This window comes from Blastomyces gilchristii (genome assembly GCF_000003855.2).
Source record: "Blastomyces gilchristii SLH14081 genomic scaffold supercont1.18, whole genome shotgun sequence".
NCBI lineage: Eukaryota > Fungi > Ascomycota > Eurotiomycetes > Onygenales > Ajellomycetaceae > Blastomyces > Blastomyces gilchristii.
The window spans coordinates 923,460-944,990 of record NW_003101665.1 but is presented as its reverse complement, the minus strand read 5'-3'; the positions used below and the strand labels follow the sequence as shown (position 1 = coordinate 944,990).

Genomic DNA, 21,531 nt, shown 5'->3' with positions numbered 1-21,531 from the left:
TAACTCTTTGAGCAAGTTCACTTCAGATTAAGATAATTGTTAAGAACAGTATCTACAACTTCTGCAGCAGTCTTCTCATATAATATTAAATAATCAGATATCTATAATCTTTTTACTTTATCTGATATTATCTGAGAAGTAACTGTATAATTAAGAGAAGTAAGACTTACTGAATATTATAAATTTTTTCTTGAAGAAGTCTAAATTATAATATCATTAGAGTGAGTAGAGTATATGATAGTATTATAAAGAATAAGTAGCAGTGATTCAAATTTATTCAATTCATAGATGAATGTGTTTTTTTATATTCAGTTTAACCTGTCATTTCAATTAAATCAGAGGCAGTGACAGGCATTTATTATTAAAAGTAGCTAATCTCAGAAAAGAAGAGATGAGCCTGAGTTTACTTCTTGAGTTTAATTTATCCGCACTGAGACAGTCAATCTAGAATTCTGATGACATCACAGTTAAAAATAATTTTAATTGTTTCATTAATATTTACAATTTCTTTTTATTAACAGCTATAATATCAAGCATATCAGAGAGATATTAAGATGTGATTTTAAGATATGAATTACAATACAGATGTTAAAATAATTCAAGATCTTAATAATCACATTGAATAATCTGAAAATATAAGTATTGAAGATACTGTTTTTTTATTTCAGTCAGCTTATTCAGTAAGAGTAAGAATAAATATTACTTAGTATTATTTCAGTTATTTATTTTCAGTACTTTATAATATGAATTATATAAATCTGCAGTTATTTATTATTTTTTCATTAAAATATAGATATTTATAATTAAATATTTATCTGAAGCACTTTTTTCTGTGCTTAATAGCAGAGAATTTATATATATATAGAGTAATTTATCTTCTTAAAATATTTCTCTTACACTTAATATGATTATGACTTTGATACAGCTCTCAGAGAAAGATAATTTCTTAGAAATCAGCTATTATAAACTTAAAAATTATTATTCTTATAAATTTCAAGATATCTTTAATTCTCAGAATATCTCTTAGATTTGAGAGAATCATACTTTTTTTTAAGAAATTTTAATTAACTTATCTTAAGATAGCTACTTATAATATTACTACTTTTAATATCTAAGATTTATACTTTATATCAGAATATTATGATTTCTGAGATATTTTATAATCTTAAGATATCTTTAGTTCTCAGAATACTTTTATATAAGAGAGATCTTTATTTTTAGAATATTATAAAATTCTGAGAAGATTTAATTATACTTTAAATCTATAAAGTTATGATTCTGAGATAACTTAAAGTCTATATTCTTGACCTTGTTATAAGATAAAAAGTATTTAAAAATTATTAACTTATATATCTATTTTCAGTATACTGCTATATCTCTCAGCATCTCTTATTAACTCTTTATATATTTAATCTTTTATTTTACACTCTCTTGATTATTGATAAAGAGATTGAAATCTTAATTTAAAATATTATTTAAATACTGTAATCTGAATATCTTCTAGCTTAGTTATTTAACTATTTCTGAGTACAGTCTATTCAGTTTCAAGAGTTCTTAATTTATAAGTTTAAATTCACAGTCAGTGTATTATTCAGTTAATAGAAGTTAATAAGATATTATAAATTTATCAGTACTTATAAAAGAGATAGAGTATCTATATACTTAAACTTATAATTTAAGTCAGTATTATAGCTATATAAGATATTCTTAATATTTTAAGAGATTAATTGACTTATCTTCTGAAGAAAGATATTATAATACTTATATAAGATATTTAGAAAGATATAAAACAGCTTACTTAATATTCTTTTAACTCTAATTAAGATTAGTTATATAAAGTTTCATTTTATTATAATAATATATTTATCAGTCTTAATTTATAATTCACTGTATAATATTAATGTAAGAAGTCTCTGTGAAAACTTCTGCTATAGTAGATATTAATTACACACTGAGTTGAGTCAGTTCTTCAGCTTTATATACTTTTCTTAATATTTCTGATCATTGACTGAGAGATTTACTTTATTCAGTAGCTTGAGATAAGAATAGAATATAATTAGTAGATTTCAGAAGATGCAGATATTAACTCAGTCTGAAGTATTAATATCTCTGACTAACTTCTTAATATTCTGTTTTACTACTGCTGATATTAACTTTCAATATTTATAATAATTCTTATAGTGAAGTTATTGATCTGATAGATATATTAGAAAAAATCAGTAGAGTATTACATAGATTATAGTTTCTATATTTAATATATCTAGAATACTCATCAGTATTGTATTATTTTCTGTAGAATATAGTATAATTAAGTCATTGTACTGTTAAGTAATAATATATATCTCAGCTAGCTATTTAATAACTATGAGACTTACAATGATGAAAAATAATTATATTAAAAAAGATGCTTTTCAGTGATATTTTATATTACTCTATTAAATCAGAATAATGTATATATTATTAGACTTAAGTATCTTATTTGAGATAACTATAAGTTCTATAAATAACTTAATATTGTAAGATTGACTGATCTTACTCAGAGATCTGAATCTCTTTTTCTATAATTTTAGAGTATTTATATTAATCTCTTAATTATAGAAATTCTTTTTTATATCTCTGAGTAATATTAGCTAATCACTGATAATTAATACTTCTATACTTTTAACTTCTCTATGACTTGATCTGCTTATTAAATCTTTACTTAGTATTTCACACTTCTCTTTCATATCTATAAAATTTCTAGTAATCAGATCACTAGCTATCTTAAATATTTTACTAGAATTTAATATAATAAATAAATCACTGAAGAGATTTTCAGATCTGAGATAAATTAATAGTAATAAAAAGTTATTTTCTGAAGATAGTATTATATCTGATAATCTATACATTATATCAGATAAGAAGTCTGAGATCTTCATTTATAATACTCTATTAATATATGATAAGTTATTAACTTATATTATAAATAAAGAGTCACTGATCACTGTAAATAAATATAAATAAGAGAGAAAAGTAAAAATATCAGAGATTTAATCTGTATAATTAGTGATTAATAAAGTATAGATGAAATAAATACAGATATATTACTCTGTAATATATCTTATATTATTAACTAGTTTTCAGAGTTAAAATCTTATAAAGTCAGATAAACACTCTTTATACTGATATAGCTGAAAAATAAAAGACTGAATTTAATTACAGATACAGTCTGTAAATCTTGTATTATTCTATAAATAGACTAGAGAATCAGAACTCAGTTCTACTATATAGATAGTTATTATTATTAAATTATTAAACTTCTATAAGAAAGTGATTTAAAGAAATCTATCTTCTGAAATATTGATAAATCAAGCAGTGTTAAGACTAAAATAACTAATAAAGAAATTACAGATAAGACTTATCTATAACTTGCTTTATTATTAATAACATATGTTAATTAAAACACAACTGATATTTGTATCATTCAGAGTATTAATTATATTTTAAATAATTTAATAGTTATTTATTATTCTCTACACTGTGTCTTTTCTACAGTTATAAGATACTTAGTATCTCTTTATCTGATAATGAAAAATAATGAATAAGATGAAGTTTCTTAAACAGTGTTCTTGAAATGAATAATAGTACTTAATATTATAGATGCTTTCAGAAGCTCAAATCTAAAAATAGAAAATATAAAATAATAGAAGTTCTGAGAAAATTAACTTTTAGATATTACTCTATAAAAGTTAGCTTTTAATTTCATAATGTATATATTTCTTATTAAAATTCATGAAGAGAAAACTTCAAGTTTAACTTAATTTTAAATCTATATTAGTTAAAAATTGCAATTTTCATCACAAATTTTAATGAAAAAGAAATTATTTAAAAAAAAAAAAAGATCACCTCTCATAACAAACAGAATCAAAGGCAGCTTAATTTAGAATTTTCAGAGTTTTTTAATCTGAAGTAGAATCTCATGTTATGAGAATTATCTGAGTAAGAGAGAATAGTTAAGTAAATAATAAGTAAGCTTCAAGTGTTTTTTTAATATTCAGTTTGACTCATCATTTCGCTTTGACATCTTTTTAAAAATATGTACTCTCAAAATTAAACTGAAGGCAGTGACAGGCAGTTTTTACTATAATATTAACTTTTTAAGATGTGAATTACAATGCAATCATCTCTATCTCTTTATCAGTCATTTAAATTCTTAGCTTTAAAAAAATATGTATTTTAAGAACTGATAACTGCTTTTATAAGATAGTTTTTATCTCAAGATATTTCTATTACACTGCTGCTTTTGTTATAAGTCACATTTTATTATAAGTCATTTTTTAAGAAGGTCTTGAGACATTGTAAGTCATGATATAAATCATGATTTTAAATTATAATATCATGATTGAAGCATGTAAGCACTGTAGTAAAATAACTAATTATCTGAAATAATATTTAATAGATGTACACTTTTCAAAAGTAACTCTTAACTTAATAAAGATAGATTATTATATTTTTAAATAATACTTACTTATAGCTATAAATTAAGATCTCTTTTTATAATATTAAGAGATAACTCTTATCTCAGATTCTCTATCTTTATTAAAATTAAATTCTATATTATATAATTATTAAAGTATGTTAAGAAGTTATAAACTATGTATAGTAATCTTATATAGATATATTATCAATGAAAAGACATACTTTAATATATACTGTATAGCTACTTTAATAACTGTCACTGTAAAAATATCTATCTTCTTCTTTATAAAAATAATTAATACTTTATAATTAATTTTAACAAGTCTGATACTTTAAGCAGTCACTTTTTATCATCAGATAAAGATATAGTAAGTACTATATTTAGTACAGCTCTGAAAAGACACACTCTGATAGTAATAGAAGAAGTATTACTTCTCTTCAACTCAAATAATATATAAGAACTATATAAAATATTCAAAGCTCAGAGAAAAGAAGAAGATTATATAAGAAAAACTTAAGAATAAGAGTGAATAGATGAAAATTTATTTATTATAAATTATAATATAAAAAGACTTTTAAAAAGTATTACTATAAATATTAATATCTATATCTTTTCTAAATATTAATTAAATTTTTATATAAATCTACAGCTCTTTAATAATTATTTAATATTCTTAAGATATTTCTTCTTTAAAGTCTGTAAGATAATTATTTTAATTCTTTAAGTACTCTCTAAGCTTGAGAAAGACTATACTTTAATATTAAATATTATAGTTCTTTAGTTTCTGAAAATCTTCTTAAACTTAAGAAGACTTACACTTGTTTTTTAGATTTTTAAATTTCAAACTTTTCTCTATTCATAATCTTTATCTATCTGAGAAAGACGGCTGACTTAGAGAGACTGTTAACCTGAAATTAAAAAGAAAATTAGTTACTTAAAAATAGAACTATCTTTGCTTTGTATTAATGAAGAAATTAAGCATTCAGAAAATTAAAAATTCCGGGTTTTAAGTGGCAAATATAGCCGCGGCATTATTTGTAAAATGATTTCAGACGTGTGATTGTATCTAGTGATAACACTGCTGAATATAACACTGAATCTTATGAATTACATTCTTCAGTGCAATATTTAATTATCTGTACTTTTATGTTTTCTGTATTGAACAGTTTAATAGTCTATGAAAGTTAGTTACTTCTGTAAATTCTATTTCTAGATACACATCTGTATTGTAATAGTTTTAGTGACGATGAAGAAATAGTAAAGTGAAACAAAATGAAGAAATCAAACAAAGAGAATAAAGAGAACAAAGAGAAGAAAAAGTACAACTTAAACACTCTTTCAAGACCTTTTACTATAGACTATTTAGACTGTTTTGATGAATTCTTAATACTTGTAAGTAAGAGAAACAGTATTGATACAGTATTGATACGGTTTCGCAATCTTAATTAATTAATTTCATTGATTGAATCAGCTACTCTGATCTCTCTCTTATCAGAATATACAGACTATTACTATTATAGCTACTTTCATCTATTCTTTTAAGTCTAATTATATATATAATCTTAATATCTTATCAGAGTCTGTAAGTAATCTACTTTAGTTATCTCTATCTTGAAATCTTTTCAAGCTTTCAGTAAAGTCTAGAATTATATTAAGATCTCTTTTACTAATTTTTCATTCTGTTTCATTTATTATTTAGTTTGATAATTTATTCTCTAATATTAGAGAGATATTATTAAATCTATCTCTGATCTTTTATTACAGAATCTGATATTATTACTACAGTTTTAAATAGTCTACTAGAATATAATAAACTAATTCTTTTACTTTATATTTATATTTATTATTATCAGTGTATTTTATTCAGTTTCAAAATTTATTCAGTTATAAGTGACTTATTCTGAGTTATATCAGAAGTCTTACTTAAGATTTTGAAAGAATAATATATAAATAATAAGTATATTAATCTGAGAGAGATATATCTATCTTCTATAGATAAATTTTCTTTACTGTTAAGAATTATTTATCTCTTTACTTTTATATAATACTGTTATAACTGGCTTCTCTAAGATATAAGACAGACTTTGAGAAATTATATATTAAGTTTGAGTTAATTAACTACTTAATAAACTGATTAGTTATTTTATTTTTCTTAATTTTACTATACTCTAATACTTACTAAAGATAGAGATCTATATCTATAAATCTCAGCTCTTTTATTATATACAGAATGTTCTGAATTATCTATTCTTTAACTTATTTTAAAATATTTATAATGACTTGAAGAGCAGTATAGAAGTCACTGAGAATGATATATATATAATATTAATAAGAAGACAGTGTTCTCTCACTTGAGTAAGATCTTTATATTAGATAGAGTTTATAATATATCACTAACAGCTTAGCTATTATAATAGTTCAGTACTTTTCTCACTTAATACTAACTTATATATTATACTGAATATAATATAATTTATTTATAATTAATACTACTATTTTAAGTATTAAGTTCTTCTTTACAGTATTAATAAAGACTGTTTTAATTAAATTCTTTATTATTTTCATAGCTCTTTCAATGACTCTGATTCTATTAGAGTTAAAATAGATGTCTTTAAGTACTGACTTCTATTATAATTCTGAGAGATATAAATTAATTATCTCTATTAATTTTATCTTCTCTCTATAAAATATTCTTATTATATTCTCTAGTAAGTAATAATATCTGTCTTTATTATAGATTATATCTGTTATAACTCTTCTAAGAGACTTATATATTAGATAAAATTATAAGAATATATAAAGACTAATAATAATATCTTAAACTTACTATTATAGCTGAGTATATAGAGAAAAAATATATATTTTCATTTCAAGAGTTTATATTATTACTGTTTAAAATATGAATAGAATTCTGATCAGAGCTGTTCACTGAATCTTGATAAGAGTCTTGACTTATATAACTCTCTTTAAGAGATTATATTATACTGTAAAGATATATATTAATTAAAGAATTATATAGATAATATAAAACTATCTTATCTATTCTAACTATAGATAAGATAGATATTTAATAATAATATATATATTAATAACTCTCTTAATTATATATTATATATATATTTTTCATTTTAATTTCTAATTAAAATATACTCTTAGAAGCTTAATCTCTGATAATAATAAAATAATATATTTATTTATTATAATAAATTCTATTATTTAATCTCTTTTTCTTCTGATAAAATGAATCAGCTTTATCTTCTTAGTTAAGAATTATAAATCTATTTATCTTACTTATTCTTTAATTCTAAAGATATTTATCTATTAAATCTTTTATAGATTACTTTCTATATTTAATCTAATTCTTCAGTGAAAATAATTATCTATAAAGATAAATATATCTTTATTATAATCTACTAATTGATTAATCAGATTTAAGTTGAAGATAATAAAAAGAATTAAAAAGAGAGAAGATTTTTGAGTAAGATTAATATTAAAAAATAAAACTATCTCAGTACTGAAATTATTAAATTTAATATTAATAAATTTATTTTTCATGAAGTTCTGAACTTATCTATATACTATCTGAGAAATTCTCATCTCTCTAAGTCTGATCTTCAGTGTGTATTTATTTATCTCATTAAAGATCTCTTTAATATTAAAGAAGATTAGAGTCAGAACTCTATTATATTTTCAGATCTGATTAATAATACTAATCAGAATTAGAAGTATCTATTCTATAGTTCTGTCTAATCTAACTCTGAATTATGTATTTAAGAGAAGATTATATTTCTCTGTGTAATATATAAGATGTTTCATAATCACTCTCTTCAGAATCTTTTTCAGTGTATTAAGAAGTGAGATCAGGCAGTATGCTTCAGAAATCATGTAGTCTGATTTCTCAGGTTTTCATAGTACTACAATCACTGCAGTCTTTCAACTTGTTGAGTAGTGTCTCAGTCTGATTGATGCTTCGAAGATCTGATGTATGAGTTTCAACAGGTTTCGCAACCTTGACGGTCCAGACCAGAAGAACGTCAAGGCGTGACTTTGAGATGATCTTGATAGTTGATTGATGTTCTGCATGAAGCTAATAGTCAGAAGATGTGAATCTCTATGCAGTTCATTCAAGAATGATAGATAAGTGCTCAGATGCTGTTGAATTATATATTATTTCAAGTCTCAACCGAGCTTTCTGCAGTCTGACACTTGATCACAATAGAAAATTAAAAAGAAATCTATTCTTTCTGCCACTGGTTCTTGTAGACTACTCAACATGATCTCCTCTGTACTTTTTTTCGGATGGAGTCTCGAGCATATCTTCGGAACTGTTGCGTGAAGATATTCATCCCTCTGCTCCGAGGGTTCGTGTGGGTGAAATATGTTTTACTGAGACTGATTACATCATGAATCACTCATAGAGATGAATTGAAGGTCTCATGATGAATTTTGTCTTGAGACAATGTACACAAGACAATGACAAATCTAAGAGAAACCTTCTAGATCATTCTTCATGAGTGAAATATCACATGTCTGATCTCTTGATAGTAGACTCATATTCTTGTTAGTACATGCTGTATTTCATCTTGAGTCTGCTGTCTAATGATTTATTGTGTAATGAGCTGGGTGACACAGCAGCTATGTCAGAACAAGACTATATCACTCTTGAAAATCTCTTCTCATTGTGCTTACAGGCTCAAGTCTATCAGCATATCCTGTCTGCATATTTAATTAACTTTTATGATCAATTTTCCCTCTCTTGTGCAATCTGGCGGGCGGCTTTATCATATGTGCTTGAACATGTGACTTTACCTCCTTGGGAATCAACAGCAGCACATTGGCCCCATCTGATGTTGCTGCTTGAAAGCTGGTTGAGACACTTACCGCCCGCATATCCTTGTCATACACAAATATATTCCGCGCCTTGTAGTCCCGGATCGCTCTCTCCAGGATTGATGGCGCGGAAGGGTCGACAGCACATCATCCACCCTCCAATGACTTTGCTCGTAGATGTGAAGCGTGATGGAGACCGCCTAACACTGCGCGGCCAAAATTCCCCGTCCCCAGGGTCAGTGGGCGTCTCCATGTTAGAGACCCCGCCGCCACCAGACACCTCAATAAAGTAGACAGAAGATCAAATTCTATTAATGATATTTTCTATTTGTTCTATGTGAAACTTAGCAGCTTAAAAGGAGGTGGGAGGCCGCAGGTGCAGTCGAGGTGGTGGGGGGAAGGAGGAAAACATTATATTCTGGATATCCATCAACTACCGCAATGCCTCAAGCAATGAAGCTCAACGACAAGGCCCCTGCCAATACTCCGCCGGCCCAAACGCCTCCATGCAACCCCATCGATGAAAGTCCCCAGCAGAGCGTGACAACAGGAGATGGGTATCAGCATTCCGATGCGAAAGAACTCGTAGAAACTCTTCGCGAAGCCAGGGCGGATTACACCAGCTCCAAATCCAATCCCTCGGAAGACACTGCAGGTGGGTGTGCCAGAGGACATCATCAGCGCTCTAGAAGCAGGCCATTATTTGGATGAGGCATTCAGCGGTCGCATATGCAGCTTAAGGGAGTTTCAGACCACCTGCCCATGGTCTCTGTGCTAACACATTTCATCGCAGGATCGAAATCAATTTCATTATCCGCAAATCTCTCTCAAAGATATCCTTTCTGTGAGCAGGAAACTAAACATCCCACGAGTCGCTCACTCGGAAAGACTGTATGATACCCGTCGTCCTCTGGGTGCTATGGAAAACTAATATTGATGGTCAGGAAATACAAGTAAACGATCATAAACGGAAGCGATCATGCACGCCTGGGAAACCAGCCAGGCCTCTTGAAAAACGACGGCGTACGAACCCCACCAACTTCGAAAGCCTAATGAGATATTAGATGTGAAACAACCACGAATGCAGGGGCTTACCATCAAGAATTCCTCTTTCTCGACCCTGCTCTATTGGGAGTAGATCTAGACAATCCGAGTCGCCGCTTGGGGCTACTCTATCTGAGTACTGAGTGGTGAGGTAACAAGTAGGATCTACGAGTTCTCTCGCTTCAGAATGCTGATACCCATCTCCTGTTGTCACGCTCTGCTGTCGACTTCTATCGGTGGGGTTGCATGGAGGCGTTTGGGCCGGCGGAGTATTGGCAGGGGCCTTGTCATTGAGCTTCATTGCTTGAGCCATTGTGGTAGTTGATGGATAAGGAAGTGGAAACTGGTCTGGGGAACTGGCTTGCTTGAGAGATTCTCTCACGGGGAAAATTTATGGGTCTTGAGTGTGCTAGGCTGCCTTTTTGCCTTTTTGCCTTGTATAACCCCAATGGAGGACTGGACTGACGACCAGCGACTGGCCGATATTTAATTGTTTACCTAGAGGGAGACCTGGAGGGAGATATACCAGCATATATAATGTAACAGCCGGCATAGATTGGAAAGTGTACTGGTTTGCCTGCCACAGAACCCACTAAGGTTTGTACCTATGGAGTACTTCGGTCAAAAGTCATAGACCAGCGAAGGAGCTGTGGCTGCTGCTCTATGTTTGTATTTGGTACAGGCCGCACCATGTATGGGATTTGTTGGCTAATGAAATAGGGACTGGTTTAGGGATCGTCTTCCACGCTTCCTGTTGATGTGCATCTAGAAATGGGGTTTACAAGATAATTAACTTCCATTTATCGAACTGTTCTGTACGGAAAACGCAAAAGTATAGACAATCAAACGCGATTCGTACGATTCAAGCGATGTTTACAAAATTTGACCAGCTTCTATCACTGATTGAGCTACGGTATAGCGGATCTTGCGCCTGATAGAAGGCGAACTCATCGAGATTCAGCATTAAAGCGGCGTTATCATCAGATACAATTTACCGACAGAGAAACGTGAAGCAGAAAGATAGAATATCCGTCCCAGTCCACCTCGCGAGAACGTCAACTCGGAGTTAACATCTCGCCAGACAAAACACGAGAGGGCCTCCCAGATTGATCGTTAACATCAAACTTTCCATTATACAAGCATAAAACCGAGACGCAAGAAGACTTCCGCGGTGGATCAAGCGTTCTGAGCCTGGGAACTCTCCGCAAGACCCTCGAAAGAGTCAGTGGGGTTGGCAATTGCGCGTGCCCTGACATAATTCTCCGGTTTTCCCCTTTCTTTGCGGGCTTTAGCAACCCAGCTGTCCGCATCAGCCAATGCGCTGGTAGGTGACGGTTTGCGTTCACCCCAGGCATACTGTGCTGCATCAACAACCGGCGTGCCTGACTGCTCCATGTTTTCTTTGCTAGCTTTAGGTGTTCTCATCTCGGAACATTCTTTCATCGCAGGATCGAAACCAATCTTCTCGTTATCCATAAATATGGGATCACATTCCATCCAAGTGGGTGGTATGTCTGGCATATATTTATCCATAAGCACGGGCGATTCAGATTCGGGGTTGCGTGAGAAAGATATCTCCTGCTCTTGCGGCTTCAACTTAGAAGCATTATTCAACAGTCTCTAAACACATGTCAGCATATGCTCTCAGTTCCAGTTGAGATATCAATTACCCAGTTCCTGAACAACCTTTCTACCATCTTGCTTAGGGCTGGCAAACCCACCTGCAGTGTCTTCCGAGGGATTGGGTTTGGAGGTGGTGGAATCCACCCTGGTTTCGCGAAGAGCTTCTACGAGTTCTTTCAGTTCGGAATGCTGATACCCATCTCCTGGTGTCACGCTCCGCCGGGGACTTTCATCGATGGGGGTGCATGGAGGTGTTGGCGCTCGCGAAGGGGTGGTTGGCGCTTTGGCATTGGACTTTGTTGGTCCGGGCATTGTGCTAATCGATAGAGTGAAATGTGTAAAGCTTGCAAGCACTAGAGAGCTTGGAAACTGGTCTGGGGAACTGGCTTGATGAGGTCTGCGAGTGTCTTGAATGTCTGTTCATTGCCTCAGGATTCGGGGGGAATCGTGCCTCCTTATAAGCAATTCTGCCAACACTCCCGGCACCTATTCTTTCGTCGTCTTCCTTGTAAATACTAGGATGCATGAGATTGTGCCGCAGGATACATGGTCTCGTCCCCGTCGAAGTGATTTTGTCGATCTGAGAACTAACCGTGTCGAACCGTCTGCGCATATCTAGACGTAAAAATGTTGCTCATCCCGACCTAGAGCCATGCGAGGCACATGTCGCCATACGCCACAAAGGTTGCCTCGATACAAGGGATGCTATCAGCCCATGATGGATGGACGATTATCGCTTCCGTTTGGCGGTCCGATTGGCAGACAGCTCAGGAAAAAGAAAATTGGATGCTAAGTTTGTTGTCCCTGAACCCCAGTGCAGCCGGAACAATCGATCAGGAAGAGTTGTTGCATTGCTTCATGCCAGCTGTATCGAATTAGAACTATAGGTTGAGAAACACGTATGAGCGCTTTGCAACAATTGTGCCATGGGGATATAATGGTCAACACATCTTAAAATAGCTTTGCAGTTCGTTCCATGCTGTTTCGTCCTGATCTGTTATGTTCCATTCCATTCTGTTCCGTTCCGTTTTGTCCGTATCCGTCCCGTTCCCCCTTGCAGAGATGTTCTTCTCATTTCATGCAGGCGCTGATTGACCTACATCTTAAATGACACAGAAAGGCTAGTTGGAGCATCGAAAAAAAATATAAATTTATCTTGAGGCAGTTAAAAGTTACCGTTGTGTCGGGCAAGGAAGGCTTTGGATTTTTCCAGAATAATGTGAGTTGCTGCCCAAACCAGCCTAATAACCCTCTCAGCCACCCGTGTCACATGAGGAGGGGTTGCCCCTCCTCCCGTGAGTATTGGGAGGAGATTGAGCGCTCAAAATTTTCATTTTTTTGGGATAGGATACAGTGGCTCGCAGACTGATTGACGAGGTTGGTTTGACTTTTCTCCCAAGACTTCTATAAAGTCCACAGCTTTGCGACCCGAAGAATTAATGAAAATCTATCCATTTAGCACTTGTTCTCCCTGCACATCCAAGATAGCCACAATGGCTGCGACTCAGTTCTACTTGAACATATCTCTAGATACGGAAGAAGATGACGAGATTTTGGAGAAAGCTAAAGAGGTCTGCTATCCTGTCTGATTACTTTCCAAGGATTTTGACACTGATATAAGTGCAATCCAGCTAGACAACGAACTCCAAGAATCTCAGGTGGAAATCGACAGTCAATGGACACCCTATATGGTGAAAATGATACAAGGCCACCCGACTGATCGTCTCATCGTTTTTCGTCCTCAAACATCAAATAAAGTTCTCGGGTGCATTAGGGTGTACAAAGCTGGCACTACCACAAAAATATGGGATGTATATGACACGAATGGAACATTTATAGGCAAAGTCCCGAAAAACTGCGCCTTCGAAGCGATGCTGGTGGAGGTGAAACTTATCACGCAGAAGGATAACCGGAGTTAAATATCACGGGTAAATTGTGCTTATCGCCTTCCAACACTGCTTCGGTTCGTGGAATTGATAGAACAAGTGATGCGACATGATCCTGCGTCGGAATTGTGAGGATGGCTGAGTGCCGCTGAGAATTTATCGAATTCTTATGGAGCGTATAGAAGATATCCAAGAGGTTTGGGGGCACAAGAAATGCCATCTCAAGAGCCTTGTTTGTTTCCATATGGGGTTCAATTCTACAGTACATACTTGTCGGGCTTCGAAGACGAGTTGCATGTTGATGCTCAGTATCGGATTGTTCGTTAAAGGGATTAGGGTCTAAAGTTTGGTCCGCTACAGTAATGACATTTTGATCTTAAGAAGTTAGTTTCGTGCTTAATATTTTCTTGTATTGGGATCTTACAAGAAGGGAGTGCTGCCTCGGCGATAGTTTGTCCTAGCGAAGTGTTTCCTGTATCAGGAGGCTGTGGGCTGGATCCCCGTTGTAGTAATATTTGTTGGCCTGGTTCATCCCAAAGCTTGGAGGCCTGGTCCACCAACGGCTCCGGGAACTGCACTCTTTGTGACCATTCCCTCAGCTCCCGATAGAATCTTGGAAATACAATTTTTGGCAGACCCGAAATGGAATATACAAGTATTGTGGCGGACATATTACTTGCGAAAACAGAATTTTCCCAGCCCCCCCTGAAAATTAGTAGCAAAACACCACCAAAAAATCAAAATATCCACATTTCTCTAGAATCATTCAATATCATCCAATACACGTCTTTTTCAATCAAATATCATTCAAATATGTGTCTTTCTTATCTTTATCATCAATATGTCACCTCAACTCTGTGATTTCACCACCAACAAGATTGTATACCTTCTTAAGAATGATTATATGCCTGCTGAGATCGCACGAAGCATTGATTATCACCTGTGTATATTGAATTCAATGAAATCTTCACTGTTTTGAAACTGCTAGAGAACTCTGTTCAACATGTGATATAAAGTCAAAGATCATATCAGATATCTCTTCAATTCTGAAGAGATTTGATGGAGATTTTGAAGCTTTTTTGTATCATGCAGTTGAGAACTTCATAAGAGAAAAAGATATAAAAGAATATTTCAGATCTACTTATATAGAATAGTATTATAATAATTAGAAAGATTCAGATTACAATTCATTATAATATAAATTTAGAAGTGAAAGCAGTATGAGATCTGTTCTCATCACTATAAATAGTGAATAAAGATGATTTGAATTTCTGCAATTTTGTCTGTTATAATGGACTTTTTAATCCATCTCTTATAATTTGAAATATACTCTTGTCAATATTCATATGAAGCAACTGTTCCCTTGTCAATCAATTGAAGTATTCATCAAATTGAGGTATTGGACTGCTTGGAATTGGAGATGGAACAGCGGATTTGATGGAAGATTCAACGGCGGATTCGATGGAAGATTTCAACAGTGGATTCGATGGAAGATTCAACAGTGTATTTGATGGAAGATTCAACAGCGGATTCGATGGAAGATTCAACGGTGGATTTGATGGAAGATTCAACGGCGGATTCGATGGAAGATTTCAACAGTGTATTCGATGGAAGATTCAACGGCGGATTCGATGGAAGATTCAACAGCGGATTTGATGGAAGATTTCAACGGCGGATTTGATGGAAGATTTCAACAGTGTATTCGATGGAAGATTCAACAGCGGATTTGATGGAAGATTTCAACGGCGGATTTGATGGAAGATTTCAACAGTGTATTCGATGGAAGATTCAACGGTGGATTCGATGGAAGATTCAACGGTGGATTCGATGGAAGATTTCAACAGTGTATTCGATGGAAGATTCAACGGCGGATTCGATGGAAGATTCAACGGCGGATTCGATGGAAGATTTCAACAGTGTATTCGATGGAAGATTCAACGGCGGATTCGATGGAAGATTTCAACAGTGTATTCGATGGAAGATTCAACGGCGGATTCGATGGAAGATTTCAACAGTGTATTCGATGGAAGATTCAACGGTGGATTCGATGGAAGATTTCAACAGTGTATTCGATGGAAGATTCAACGGTGGATTTGATGGAAGATTCAACAGCAGATCTGGATGTGGATGATAATGAGATTGTGAATTCAGTTCTTCTATTCCTTTCATCATATATTTCATCATCATCACATTGATTATCTCACTTGAGAATGCCATATTGAATGAAGTTGAAGCTGCCAGAGCTGAAGGAGAGAATATAATCACTGACATTTGAGAGATCTGTATAGAAGAATTGATTGTAGAAATTATAGATTCATTCTTCTGATTCTTCTTCTTCTTTCTACTCATTAATCATTTTATCATCTCTCTTGTTCTTTATCTCATTGATAATCACCCGTTCATACAATCTGTATGAGATGTCAGGCTCAGGTGTAGGGATTCGCGGATATCAAGGATTCTCAGACTGAGTCTCTATATCCTTCTCATCCACCTGCTCCTCCATCTCATCATTGACTGGATCCTCTCCATTATCCAGAACTTCTGGAACAGGTAGTTTGAGGAGACTGAGGTGCAGGGTAGAAGTCTTTGTACAGGCTTGTGAAGCAGCAGGACGGCGGGCGTTGCGAGGCATATTGAAAAAAGAGTTGATTGATATATGTGGATTTGATGATAAAGGTAAGAAAGACACGTATTTGGATGATATTTGATTGAAAAAGATGTGTATTGGATGATATTGAATGATTCTAGAGAAATGCAGATATTTTGATTTTTTGGTGGTGTTTTGCTACTAATTTTCAGAGGGGGCTGGGAAAATTCTGTTTTCGCAAGTAATATGTCCGCCACAATATGCAAAGCAAGAGTGTCTCGCGTCCAGCAGTTTCGTTGACTTTTAGCGCATAACTTCGTGCTTTTTTTCGCCTGTGTGCTCGAGTTCTTGAGTTTCCCGTCAGCCGGGCCGCTATTAAGAAGAGTTTTCCAAGCCTCAAATTGTCGTTTCTGGCGAAAGCTTAAGGGGTCGGGATCTCCCCCTTCGAAAAGCGGAAGAAGTTTCTCAAGTTTTTGGCGGAAGTTTGCTGCATCTCTAGCAGATTCCATGGCAAAGGATACCAAGTGCATTGAGAGCAAGAGGAATGGGAAGGAACAAGGAGGAACGAAACGAAACAGAACGTATCAAATAGTGCACGTTTATACCCCAGTGTGTCATCGGCCCCCATTCCATTCCATGCCTCCTCATGTATGTACATCGACCAATCAATCTCTTCTTTTGGCTATGTTCCGTTCCGTTCCACTCAGTTTAACAAACATGAATGAACTTGGCAGTAACAGTCAAACCTTCTAGTTCTTTTCCCTGAAGTATTCTCCAATTTTATTTTTCTCCTGTTGTTAAATATCGGTCACATTTTAAGCAGCTTTATTGGTGCATACTCCAACCTCCTGGAGCTGCAATACTAATTACTGACTCCATTAACTCAAATATCAGCTGGCTTGGCTCGCGTCTGTTATTTTTAGGTCTCTCGTCCTCGTTGTCCACCGCCGCTCCATGATTATCACCCATGTGTCCCCATAATTTGAAGTTGGGAAAAGTTGAAAACAGTTGGGAAGGGTGGGAAAACCGTTTTATTACTCTAGAGTAGATGATCACATGCGGCAAGTTCCACCCGATATGGGATCCTAGCCTTCAGCAGCAATGCTTCTCAGCGCCTCCCGCGGCTGAGATACCAAAGCATAGACGTAAGTTAAAAAGAAGTCCTTCCAATTGACTACACGAATCTAACAACGAATTACATAATGCAGAGATTGAATATAGATACTCCGAAGCACCGATCACTTCGATCCCGCTCTTAGGTGAAGACTTTTCCAACGCTGTGCAGCAAACTACGACAGAAAATTAAACCGGGCGGATCTTGCGCCGGATAGAAGGCGAACTCATCGAGATTCAGCGTTATAGCAAGCAGCGTTATCACCAGATACAATTACCGAAATGAAGTGACAGACGACCTCCACAAACATGGGAGCGAGAAAAAATAGGTAGAAAATCCGTCCCAGTCCGCTTGCCGAGCAGGCAAACTCCTAATTAACTTCTCATCAAACAAAACACCAGAAGGCCTCCCGGATTGACCATTCATATCAAACTTTCCATTATAAACCATAAAGTTGAGGCGGGAACGGCGACTCGTGATTGAGGCAGGCGACGCTAGCACCATCAAGCGCAGGGAAACACACAGAACAAGTAATCAGGAACTGGCACTGGAAGATAGAGGAGGTGTGAGCAGAGTTGCGTACAACACCCTCCAATGTTGACAACAGCAAAGCACACAATGGCAGGGACACTATCATGACTTGAGATATGTATTCAAGGACCGCACCATCGCCTTCAGCTCTCTCTCAAATTTAGCGTCAAGCTGCTTATGTCTCACATCCAGCTTTGTTTCTCCACCCATATTTTCGACCCTCCTCTTTCTCTTCTGGTTCGGTGATGTGTTTCCTAAAGGCTCTCTTTCAGGGCGAAGTATCTCCGCTCTTTCAAAATCAATTACCAGCACACTCTGACCTTCCACACTCCAAAACATATTTCTTGTTTCCGCATCATGGTGTAGTACACCCAGCGCATGAATGGCCTGCAATGCCTCAGATGCAGCAGACACAATTTGAACATCTGCAACTTCACATTTTAAGACTTCAGTGCCTGCGTGGGCGGAAGCCTTTTCCTACAAGAGTGTACCCGTATTGAAAAAGAATGACTTCAAACAGTGCACCACGAGCACTGTGTCTATGCAGCGATTCACAACCCAGAGGCTGGGTCCAAGGATCTACTATTTCTTGTAGTATCTGTGCCATGAGAAGGGAGAGGAAAGTGGGGTGGTCGATCTTATGGACTTCTGTTCCATGCTCTTTGGCATTTGGACAGGCCATATCCAGCGGCCCACCATTCAAGAGACCTAGCAAGCATTTTTGCGTGCAATATCGCCGAGTTCCATCCTTACAAACAGGCCCCTTGTAGGACGATACCCGGCTAGGTGGCGGAGGAATCACAACCATGACATCCGCAGGACGGCGAGGTCTTTGGCTAGGAGAATCAGGGTCAGACTCGCTATCGTCCCCACTGCTCTTCTGCGATAAAGATGTTGGTTTGCACGTTGACCGGGCGGCATTCGATCGGGTGCGGACAGGGCTATTCCTGGCAAAGATCTGAGCACTTTTCAGTGGCCTGTAAGGTGTTGGAGGCTTCTCATCCTTTTCTGGCGTTGGAAAATATAAATCTTCCTCTGTAACCACCCACATATTCAACTGACTCGCGGCCCAGTCTTTCCATTTTTGATCATGTGGGGTAGTCCTTATTGCTCGAAGTGCAAACGCAAGAACCTGCCCAACTGCTGTCATATGTAACCTGTTGTCATCATCTTCAGCCTCTCCGGTAAATCCAGTTTCCTTGCCCACATCTTGCTCGGGGACTGAAAGATAATAATATACCATCCCTGGTTCATCGGCTTTGAAGTGAAGGAAAATAAATGCTTCACCAGTGCTCACATACCTGTATTCAACGCCGGCTTTGATCATGTAAGAGAATGCCTGGGTGATGACTGCAGCAACCAAACGACGATGCCGAACTTCCTCTGTCTCATCATGATGACGCTCGACTATCCCAGCAAGCTCCATTTCTTGAAGTCCATTTTGAATAATTGCCAGTGGGAGCTTGTGTGGTGGCTTGAGTTCACCAATCAAGGCAGGAATTTTGACATTCTCACCTTTATTGTAAATGCAAAACTCATCTGCCAGAGGTCAGGCCGAAGTTGGAGGGGTGATAGATGTTGCAGCCCCTTCAGTTCCTTTCCGGAGCTTTGATGGACGCGCCACAACTCCCTCATCCTCCTCACTGTTGATAAGTGTATTTGCGTGGTTTTCAAAGATGATTTGTCCCTGAAGCCCAAATAACTGTCGGAGCTGCTCATTCTCAAAGAAGACCTCTATTACCGACCCTACGGGCGCTGTGATGGCATCCCGTTGAAAATAGCGAAGGTCGATTTCTGAGTGAATGTTTTTTCTTGTTTTCTTTCCCATAGCCATAATTGCATGTAAGGAGTCAAATTTGCGCTGCATAATGAAACCTTCATTCTCATCATTCAGCAACCGGGCCCATATTTTCGTCTGTGCATCGGCAAACGGAAGCCATTCGCGGATGCGATGAGGACAAAGTTTACCATTAGCATTGTCAGCATTCCCTTTGGTTGAATGGTCGGGTTTGCCAGGGACAAGACCCCCAAAGAGATAAGTGTGGCAGGCATCAAGATATTCAAAGAGTGTTAAGGGCCGTATTTGTTCTTCTAATGCCCATTGAGCCTGCTCCGCTTCCCGTTGAGCCTGCTCCGCTTCCCGTTGAGCCTGCTCCGCTTCCCGTTGAGCCTGCTCCGCTTCTTGCCGACGTCGTTTCTCGTTCTCCAAAAGCTGGTGCAGTCTCTGAATCTCGTCGTCGGCCATTATACATAGCAGGTAAAGATATTCAGTGCAATAAGCAAAGTAATGAAGCAGAAGATGTTGTTAACTCAAACGGAGGGAGAACATCAGGTATTAGTAATCACTTTTACAGCTTGGAATTGTGGGGCTAGGAAAAATGTTTTTCCAGGTGGCTTGTGCTCTCCATTCTCCCCACATAGACGATGCGGGTAAAAAAGGGAGGGAAGAAACTTTTGTTCATTCAGCTAGATTGACAGTTCAGTGGTCCAATTTATCACACACTCCATGCCACCATTGAATCTCTATTCCTAAAAGAAGTGGAACTTTCCGGATGTGTGATATAGATTTCTAAGCACTTTGCAGCAAAAGTATACAGACAGCTGCTCTTCTCAACCGGGGCTCAACAGACTGTTTGCATTCACCCGCAGGAGCCAGCCGGCCTTCTTGTGACAGAATGTTATAGTGTAGCACACTTTGAACCTTGGTCACATAGCTTGAAAGAAAGCCAGAGGCTACTATGTTGTCGCCCGGGTGGTTTGTCGCTGCTGCATTCTAGTGGGGCAGTGGATGCCCTGGAAGAATCACCGGCCGGGATTTTACTGTGCTTTGTCCACGGTGCAAATTTCCGCTACGCCGAATTCAAGCATTACTGTGTCTATGGCCTTGTTAAGCCTCAGTTGCCGATCACTGACACAAGTACAGCTAAGCATTGAAATACCAATTCATCCATCAGCAACATGACCGACACGAGTCTCGGCCACACCTGCACCAAAGTGCCCCATGCTGCACGATGTCAGCACCAGAGACTGCCGATAACTTGCCGAAATACAGCTGATCTTAGCCACCGGTTTGTCAACTGGACGGGAGATACTGTTTTCAGTGTGGAAAAGAGTTCGCTTCAGCCAAATCTCTTTGGTTGCACGAGAAAGGCGACCATTTAGAATCGAGCCGCTCGAGGATTGATGCTTTTAGGCAATTGCGCAGAGCTTGTGAGTTCCATTGCTCGTTCAAATAGCATCCACACTAACGGAGACAGTGCGTCGAAGTACCGGCCACAGCACAACATCCAAAGTGAATTTTTGCTGGATATTTATACCCCAGTGGATTTAAAAGTTAACTTTTGAGGTCAACTTATAAAAGTTAACTTTCTATTTTGGGCCCTGACGCCCACAGGGGAGTAACGCCCACGAGGCCGATGCACCACAAGTGTTGAAGCAAGTGATAGTAGTGTGTTCA

General features: G+C 35.9%; 7 protein-coding genes across 7 annotated transcripts; 3 read left to right on the top strand and 4 right to left on the bottom strand.

Moving 5' to 3' along the window:
* Positions 1-9,730: 9,730 nt before the first annotated feature.
* BDBG_07307 (uncharacterized protein) lies at positions 9,731-10,000 on the top strand (the record flags this gene model as incomplete). Its single annotated transcript, XM_031723034.1, has 1 exon — positions 9,731-10,000. The coding sequence occupies one exon, from the start codon at positions 9,731-9,733 to the stop codon at positions 9,998-10,000; it is 270 nt and encodes an 89-aa protein (XP_031580101.1).
* Positions 10,001-10,216: 216 nt separating this feature from the next.
* Positions 10,217-10,646, bottom strand: BDBG_07306 (uncharacterized protein; the record flags this gene model as incomplete). The annotated part of the gene is made up of 2 exons (XM_002622308.1): positions 10,217-10,338; positions 10,385-10,646. 2 exons carry the CDS (start codon positions 10,644-10,646, stop codon positions 10,217-10,219), a joined length of 384 nt encoding a protein of 127 aa, XP_002622354.1.
* Positions 10,647-11,509: 863 nt separating this feature from the next.
* BDBG_07305 (uncharacterized protein) lies at positions 11,510-12,268 on the bottom strand (the record flags this gene model as incomplete). Its single annotated transcript, XM_002622307.2, has 2 exons — positions 11,510-11,953; positions 12,020-12,268. The coding sequence occupies 2 exons, from the start codon at positions 12,266-12,268 to the stop codon at positions 11,510-11,512; spliced, it is 693 nt and encodes a 230-aa protein (XP_002622353.1).
* A 1,181-nt stretch (positions 12,269-13,449) lies between these two features.
* Positions 13,450-13,875, top strand: BDBG_07304 (uncharacterized protein; the record flags this gene model as incomplete). The annotated part of the gene is made up of 2 exons (XM_031723033.1): positions 13,450-13,527; positions 13,588-13,875. 2 exons carry the CDS (start codon positions 13,450-13,452, stop codon positions 13,873-13,875), a joined length of 366 nt encoding a protein of 121 aa, XP_031580100.1.
* Positions 13,876-15,531: 1,656 nt separating this feature from the next.
* BDBG_17590 (uncharacterized protein) lies at positions 15,532-16,691 on the top strand. The gene has a single exon (XM_031725274.1). The coding sequence runs from the start codon at positions 15,597-15,599 to the stop codon at positions 16,035-16,037; it is 441 nt and encodes a 146-aa protein (XP_031580099.1). The 5' UTR covers positions 15,532-15,596; the 3' UTR covers positions 16,038-16,691.
* Positions 15,540-16,665, bottom strand: BDBG_17591 (uncharacterized protein). The gene is made up of 2 exons (XM_031725275.1): positions 16,112-16,665; positions 15,540-15,959 (listed from the first exon to the last, which is right to left on the bottom strand). The coding sequence occupies exon 1, from the start codon at positions 16,472-16,474 to the stop codon at positions 16,292-16,294; it is 183 nt and encodes a 60-aa protein (XP_031580098.1). The 5' UTR covers positions 16,475-16,665; the 3' UTR covers positions 15,540-15,959; positions 16,112-16,291.
* A 1,485-nt stretch (positions 16,692-18,176) lies between the features above and the next one.
* On the bottom strand, positions 18,177-20,319 carry BDBG_07303 (uncharacterized protein; the record flags this gene model as incomplete). Its single annotated transcript, XM_031723032.1, has 3 exons — positions 18,177-18,529; positions 18,600-19,589; positions 19,719-20,319. The coding sequence occupies 3 exons, from the start codon at positions 20,317-20,319 to the stop codon at positions 18,177-18,179; spliced, it is 1,944 nt and encodes a 647-aa protein (XP_031580097.1).
* Positions 20,320-21,531: the final 1,212 nt, after the last annotated feature.

Coding starts and splice junctions, on each gene's coding strand:
- BDBG_17590 (XM_031725274.1), top strand. CDS start 15,597: ATGGAAGATTTCAACAGTGTATTCGATGGAAGATTCAACGGTGGATTC.
- BDBG_17591 (XM_031725275.1), bottom strand. CDS start 16,474: ATGCCTCGCAACGCCCGCCGTCCTGCTGCTTCACAAGCCTGTACAAAG.